Source organism: Solanum dulcamara, chromosome 8 (assembly GCF_947179165.1).
Source record: "Solanum dulcamara chromosome 8, daSolDulc1.2, whole genome shotgun sequence".
Taxonomy (NCBI): Eukaryota; Viridiplantae; Streptophyta; class Magnoliopsida; order Solanales; family Solanaceae; genus Solanum; species Solanum dulcamara.
The window spans coordinates 62,141,945-62,149,803 of record NC_077244.1 but is presented as its reverse complement, the minus strand read 5'-3'; the positions used below and the strand labels follow the sequence as shown (position 1 = coordinate 62,149,803).

General features: G+C 33.1%; 1 protein-coding gene across 1 annotated transcript; it reads right to left on the bottom strand.

Moving 5' to 3' along the window:
- Nucleotides 1-271: 271 nt before the first annotated feature.
- Nucleotides 272-1,509, bottom strand: LOC129900873 (ethylene-responsive transcription factor ERF017-like). The gene has a single exon (XM_055975945.1). The coding sequence runs from the start codon at nucleotides 1,370-1,372 to the stop codon at nucleotides 659-661; it is 714 nt and encodes a 237-aa protein (XP_055831920.1). The 5' UTR covers nucleotides 1,373-1,509; the 3' UTR covers nucleotides 272-658.
- Nucleotides 1,510-7,859: the final 6,350 nt, after the last annotated feature.

The window sequence follows — 7,859 nt, the reverse complement described above, 5'->3', positions numbered from 1 at the left end:
TAGTTATTCTTGGATAAAGGACACAGTTCAAATTAAATCTATAACTTCTTACATAAATTGATAACTAATGAAGAGTTAATTTATTGCAGAAACTTTATTACTTAATTACGCTAGCTAGCTCCATGTAGCGAGCAAGTTGGCCTAGTCAATATAACTTATATTCTCTCCGTTTCTATTTGTTTTTTCTATTTTTATTTGATACGAAGTCTAAGAAAATAAATAAATAAATGATCATTGATCAGTAGTTAATTATATATATATATATGTTTTGATCATCAATGAAACCTTCTTAAGATCATACATAAGATGGTGATTAATACAGACTCCTGAAAATTTCTTCGTCCTTTATATATGTAAATCCTTCTTAAATTAAAAACAACAACTTATTCATTAAGATATTACTGATCGATGCAGGCCTGCTGATCATTGCTGGCAACTTGCATCTATATCCCACAACTCTAAAAACTCATATGAGGCTTATATACTATATATCGCCTTTCCAGCAAAAAAAAATTATTATTAGAAAACTGGAAAGGATTAGTTTACTACGTACATATCCCCAGAACTTAGCATTGGATAAAAATCAGCTAGCATATACTAATATATATGCTGCTGCTTAATCCAGTACTAGTATATATATCTATATATATAGAGAGAGTTAAAAGTTCCAGAGGAAGGATTGTTGAGAATAATGTTCATCGCCACCATTGCCAATATCATCGTCATCATAATTAGGAGTTGCTCTTTGTGGAAAATGTGGTGGTGAGTAGAGGTTACTTGACAAACAATCCAGTACTCCTCCTCCTCCAGGATGATATGGATCACAAAAAAATTCAGGTGGAGGCCCACTAGCATGATGATATGAATAATTCTCGGTCATATCAAAGAAAGCCCAATCCATTTCAGCCGCAACAGTATTATTATTATTATTACTAATAGTGTCCATTTGGACAACCTCACAATTAGTTGATGATAGCGAAATCTCCTCTTTCTCCATATTTATCACGTGCGAATTAATATTTCCCATATTACCCTCATGATCATCAGGCCGTATTTCCTGTACTACTGACGACTGCGAGTGATCATTCGCAAATCTAGCTGCGACAGCCTGTATCTCCGCAGGCGAAAGCCTTTGTCCGCCGGATATATTCGGCGGATTATCAGGGAAGTTAAATTTGGCTTTCGGCCCACGGAGGCAGAATTGAGCAGCATCAAAAGCTCTTGCGGCTTTTTCAGCGGTATCATAGGAGCCCAACCAAATCCTCTCCCGGCTATTAGGCAATCTGACTTCAGAAACCCATTTCCCCCACTTCCTCAACCGAACTCCTTTGTACTTTGGCTGATCATGACTAGGGCCACCTTCTTGATCCATGGATTGTTGTTATTACGAGCTAGTATATTATTAAAGTGGACCCAAATAGCTGAGAAAGAGATAGTTTTAATTGAAAATACCATTGGAGGGAAAATGATTATAAACAATTTAGATATATATATGATATGAATGGATGAAGGAATGAAATTGTATAGGGGCCGGTGACCTTTGTCAAAATCATTCAAAATGGGTCCAAGGACTGGAAACGTGTGGACGTTTAAAATTCAAGCTGGGAAGTCCAAATGAGCGTAAAGAGAGCGTGCATATGTCTTATATGGCTCGGTGGAGAAACTAAAATTGTGAGCTACTTAATGACGTCACATCCTTAGCTTACGTGGGTGGGGGATGGAGGGTTTTGGTTAGTTTGGTCATTTAAATTATTCACTAAAGAAATAAAATAGTACTGTTGGGTTCATATCAAATTATAAACTTATTAACCAGGCTATTAGCACGGGATCGATATTATATTCATCGTCATACCCTTACCTAAAAGTAACTTTAAGTCTAGAATTATGTTAATTCTATCCTAGCTTAGATAACAAATTTAGGCAGAGAAAGAGTTGTTGAAAACATATGAATCAAATTGGAAGAAAAAGATTTTTCATCCCTATAATCGATGAATATTACACAGGGTATTCATCGACCTAGAGAAGTATTACAACAAAGACTTAATAAAAGTTCTATGGAGATGTTTGAAGGGTAGAAGTATACCTGTGGAGTATACTAGGGCAATTAAGGACATGAACAATAGAGTCAAAACTCGGAAAAGGACAGTGGAATGAAACTCAAGAGCTTTCTCAGTTTTGATGGAATTGCATCAAGAATCAATTCACTTTAACTCGTTTTTATTTGTCTTGGAGATAGATGCATCGACGTAAGAAATTCAAGGTGAGGTGCCATAATGTATGTTATTTATGGATGACAAAATTTTGATTGACGAGACTCACGGTGAAGCTAATGCTAAATTGGAGCGTTGGAGATAACACACGTGGGTTCAGGTTCAGGTTGAGCAGAATCAAGACACAATCTTAATAAAAAAGAAATTAATCATACTTGGAGTGTAAGTTCAGTAGCATAATACACGAGGCGGATTTGAAAGTGAGGCTTAATACACAAGTCATCCAAAAGAGAAAAAGTTTCAAGTATCTTGGGCAGGGGCAGAACTAAGCGGAGATTCAAGGTTCGAATGAATCCAGTAGCTTTTCATAGATTTGCATTTGTATTAGAAAATTAAATAAATATATATGTACATTAACTTCTGACCCCTAACAAAACTAATAGATAGCTTATTGTTAAGGAAGGGGCCATGAAAATGCTTTTCCACACTAGAGTTGTGGGTTTGAACCCCACTATCATCAAAAGTTTCTCTTCCTTTTTAAAAGGAAACATGCTTTGCAATATTTTTCTCTTTCTTTAGAACCCCCAAATTCCTAATCCGTATAAGCGGTAGTCAAGCCGACTATGTTGTATGGGGTGCGTACTAGGAAAGATAAGATTAGAAATAATGAGGATGTCCAAGACAAGGAGGGAAAAGCTTTGGTGTAGGACAAAATGCGAAAAATAAGACTAGGATGGCTCGTACATGTGAAGAGGAGATGTGTGAATGTCCTGGTGTGAGAGGTTGATTTTAGGAGCGGTAATTGGGACAAAAGGAGTAATATATATTATCAGAAAATTACATAAAAGATACTATAAATCACAATAATTAAAAAAAATAGATATCTAAAAACCTATAAAAATTTTGATTGACTCTCGAAATTGGAACAAAGGGAGTAACATATATTCTGTGAAATTACGTAAAAAGTAATACAAATCACAACAGTGAACATCTTAAAATATCTATAAAAACATACAACAATTTTGAACTATCAAAATTATATATGTGCCATAAATTGGAACGAAAGAAATCACATATATTATGTGAAAATTATATAAAAAGTACTATAAATCATAATAATTAGCAACTTAAAATATTTAAAAAATATATAGAAATTTTGGTTGACTCCAAATTTCATCTGTTTCACATAAATTGGAAGAAAATGAGTAACATATACTAGGTTCATACTGGCACAACTCTGTTCTTAGTATAGACTATAGAGTAACTAGTAGAGATAGATTAGAAGTGTCAGTGATTTTTTAAAAATCGATTGGATCATATCGAATTAAACTGACTTTTATGGTTTTTTTTTAAAATGTAATTGAAAAGTCTTAAAATAAATTTATAATCGTACCGAATAATTAATATGAATTTTTTTATTTTATAAAAAGTATTAAAAAAATTTGAACCGAATATATATAATATAATTTTTATATATGTTAACTTTTTATAGTAAGTATTAAAGAAATTATCTTGGACCTTGGTACTTGATCTTTGGGATAAATTTTGTTAAAAAGAGTACCGTATTAAATCCAAAATTTATTGTCAAAGACAACTCAAGTAATCAACACTAGTTTGTTCTTTGTGATTATCTAAAATTTAAATTTCAAGTAGCAACAAAAGACCTATTCAATCCATAGGCATTAATTGTAGGCTAATATACTTTGAGGTGAGATTTTTATAATATTTACTTTGTATATTCAATTATAAATAGAGACGGATTTAGAATTTTGAGGTTCTGAATATCACATTCTATGAATAATAGCATGATTTCAATATTTACATAGAGAACTTTAATAGTCCTTTTGGCCCCAAAAATGCTTTTTTTAAAAATAAAATAATGAGGTAGTATTTAACCAAGTTTTGAGGACAAAATAAGTTTTTTTGGTAAATAGCAAAAACTGTTTTTCAAAATCTAAAAAAATAGATTTTCCTTTAAAAAGTACTTTTGATTAAAAAATACACTTTTTATTACCAAATTCGAATTGAACAAAAAGTGGATATGGTTGATAAAACATAAGAATCATATTCAACATAAATTGAGAAACATTTTTAAAATTTAGCCAAATACTAATTGCGGTTCAAAAGTATTTTTAAAATTATTTGGTCAAATAGTTCTAATCAAAAGTTTTTTATTTTTAAAAGCACTTTTTGGAAAAAAAAATGAAATTTCAAAATAATTTCATTTTTGAAAACCGTTCACAACTATAAAAAACTTCATCATCAATTTTGGCAACGGATATTTTTGGCTTGTTGGTTTGGTCGAATTTTTACCTTAAAGGACGTTTTGGGTTCAAATCTGCTTAGAACATGAAAAGGTTGGAACTTGTGACCCTGGGGAGTATAATTTGACGCATTATCATTGCCACTACACAATCATTTGGTACTAAGAGTGGCATGTGTTATATTTATATAAATTCTGATACATATGTACCTATATAGAGAGAGTTTCAATCGAGATGATCGGGTGCCATGGAACCCCCATACTTACTACTACGTAGATTATTTTTTAAAAAAGCAAAAAGTTGTAGATATTTTTTAAATCCCTATAGTCAACTACATCTAATAAGGCAGTTCCTTGATAGAACAATGCTTTACATTACAAACGATGTTAAAGTATAACTTAATTGTTTGACGAAATTATCAATTATAGATTTCATTTAAATCTAATATAAATTTTCATAATTTATAATAAGAGTGATGCATCATGTGATTATGATAAACATAATGAGTATATTGCTTCTGTTAGTTGGCATTGTAGTATATTCTAAAACAAAAAATATCTTCATTCTATGTTATTGTAACTTTTGAATATTTAACTCTATTACATTTTATCGATTGTGACACGTTAGATGACATTTAGCAAACCAAAAATAATCAAACCCTATTGAAATTATATCTTTTTTATTTTCTTCAATTTTGTGTTCAAGGGTGAATCTGTGATCTTTCTACGAAACTTAATATTTTATGTATATATTTTCTAGAAGGGGAAAGGGTCAAAATACCCCTAACCTATTAGAAATGATTCAAAAATACTCTTCTTATACCTAAATATTTTAAATATTATGGGATGAGATAATATTAATAATTTGAATAAAAAAATATTATTTTAGAACAAACAAAAGAATTCAATTTAATTAAATTTTAATTGAGAGTATTTTTAGATCAAAAGGTGGAAGAAGGGATATCTTTGAACCAAAAACAAAAATAAAAGGTATTTATAAATCAAAAGGTCGAAACAAGATATTTTAAAATTATTTTCAATAGGTTAATAGAATTCTTGACCCTTTTCTCTTTCTAGAGTTGATCTAATATGAACTTTTGGCACCCTTGCAACCAATCCGAACACAGTGAAGCCAAAGTTATATCCTCCCCATATCACTTTACTAAAATATATGAGCACAGCATTTGGCACATCTAGTCAATATAGGTAAAAGTAAACAAAAATAGTTATCGAACAATATTATATCACTGTCAATGTCATCATTACTGAAAACATAGCATACTTCAAATGTTCTCCATACTATGAAACTGATTAACAATTGCAGCATCTGGTACTTCATTTTCGATGTAACAGACTAAACAATCATTGAAAAACTCTTCATCAATTTCTTTGCACATTTCATTTTTGATCTTTTTCACCCAAGAGAAGGATCTTTCACACTTGCATGGCAACTGGAAGAATCAAAGTCAACTTCAAAAGCAAATAAACAAGTGGCCATGTTAAATGCAACTTTTTCTGAACAAACATCTTAGAAAGTGCAAGATAGTCAAAACGCGTTTTGAACGCGTAGTCAAAAAAGGAATAAAACGCGTTTTGAACGCGTAGTCAAAAAAGGAACAAAACGCGTTTTGAACGCGTAGTCAAAAAAGGAAAGTTCAATACGCGGATTTTACGCGTTTCTAGTTTCCTATAAATAGAAGACCTCTTGCCCTCATTTATCCCATCCCAGAAAGAGAGAGTAAGAATACAAAGAGAGTTATACACCAAGATAAATATTTTAGTCTTGAGTGTCCTCTTTAGTAGTTGTTCCTTTTACAAGAGAGAAGTGTTAATTGTTGTTTTCTCCTTGTATTTGAGAGCTGTGTACTCCATATTAAATAGTGAGATCCTTCTACCCCGTGGTTTTTCCCTTCTATCATTTAGAGGGGTTTCCACGTAAAATTCTCGTGTCCAATTTATTTTCATTATTTTCATCATATCAAACTTTAGTTGTGGTGCTTCCTCCCCCCAACAGTGGTATCAGAGCCCTCGGTTATTCTATCTGTTTTATGCGAAGATACTATTCGTGAATAGTAAAATTCAGTGAATAGTACTATTCACGTGAATAGTAAATTTCGGTGACGGTACAGTTTGTCACGATTGTTCGCAAAAATATTCAGAAACGATCTAGAAGGGTGTGAAGCAAATAACAATGTCGAGTACAACAAAGTTTGACGTTGAGAAATTCAATGGGACTAATTTTTCATTGTGGAAAATAAAAATAAAAGCGATATTGAGAAAAGACAATTGCTTAGCTGCAATTGAAGGCAGGCCCGCAGACTTTGCTGATGACAGAAAGTGGAATGACATAGACAGCAACGCAGTTGCTGATCTACACTTGGCACTAGCTGATCAAGTATTGTCCAGTGTGGCGGAAAAGAGGACGGCGAAGGAAATATGGGATACCCTTACAGGGTTGTATAAGGCCAAGTCTTTGCATAATAAAATCTTCTTAAAAAGAAGACTGTATACTCTTCGAATGGCAGAGTCCATGTCAGTTACTGAACACATCAATACTTTAAATACTCTGTTTTCGCAACTTACAACAATGGGTTGTAAAATAGAGGGGACTGAACGTGCGGAGCTTCTACTTCAAAGTCTGCCTGACTCGTATGATCAACTCATCATCAACCTGACGAACAATACAGACAGTCTAGTTTTCGATGAAATTGCAGCCGCTGTCTTGGAAGAAGAAAATAGGCGCAAAAATAAGGAAGATAGACAAGCAAGTTCGCAGCAAGCTGAAGCCTTAATGATGGTGAGAGGAAGACCAACGGAACGTGGCCCTAGTGGGAGTCACAATCATGGCAGATCGCAATCAAGAAGTAAGAAGAATATCAAGTGCTACAACTGTGGCAAGAAAGGGCACTTCAAGAAAGATTGTCGGTTCAAGAAGAAGAGTGAAAACCCTGAGCCATCAAATGCTCAAGGGAATGTTGCATGTACCTCGGATGATGGCGATATTTTATGTAGTGAGGCAATATCAAATAATGAAGGCAGAAAATATTTCGCTGATGTCTGGATCATGGACACAGGAGCAACATGGCACATGACTTCCAAGAGAGAATGGTTCCATCAATATAATCCTATCTCAGGAGGGTCTGTGTTCATGGGAAACGATCATGCTTTGGATGTTATTGGTATTGGGTCCATCAAAATAAAGATGTATGATGGCACGGTTCGCACCATCCAGGAGGTACGACATGTAAAAGACTTGAAGAAGAATCTATTGTCTTTAGGACAACTAGATGAAAATGGATGTTCATATAAGACTCATGGTGGAGTCATGAGAATATCCAAAGGAGCGCTTGTAGTAATGAAAGCGGAAAAACTTACGGCAAATCTAT

What these genes read in the sequence shown, in the direction of transcription:
- LOC129900873 (XM_055975945.1), bottom strand. Translation starts at nt 1,372, where the DNA reads ATGGATCAAGAAGGTGGCCCTAGTCATGATCAGCCAAAGTACAAAGGA.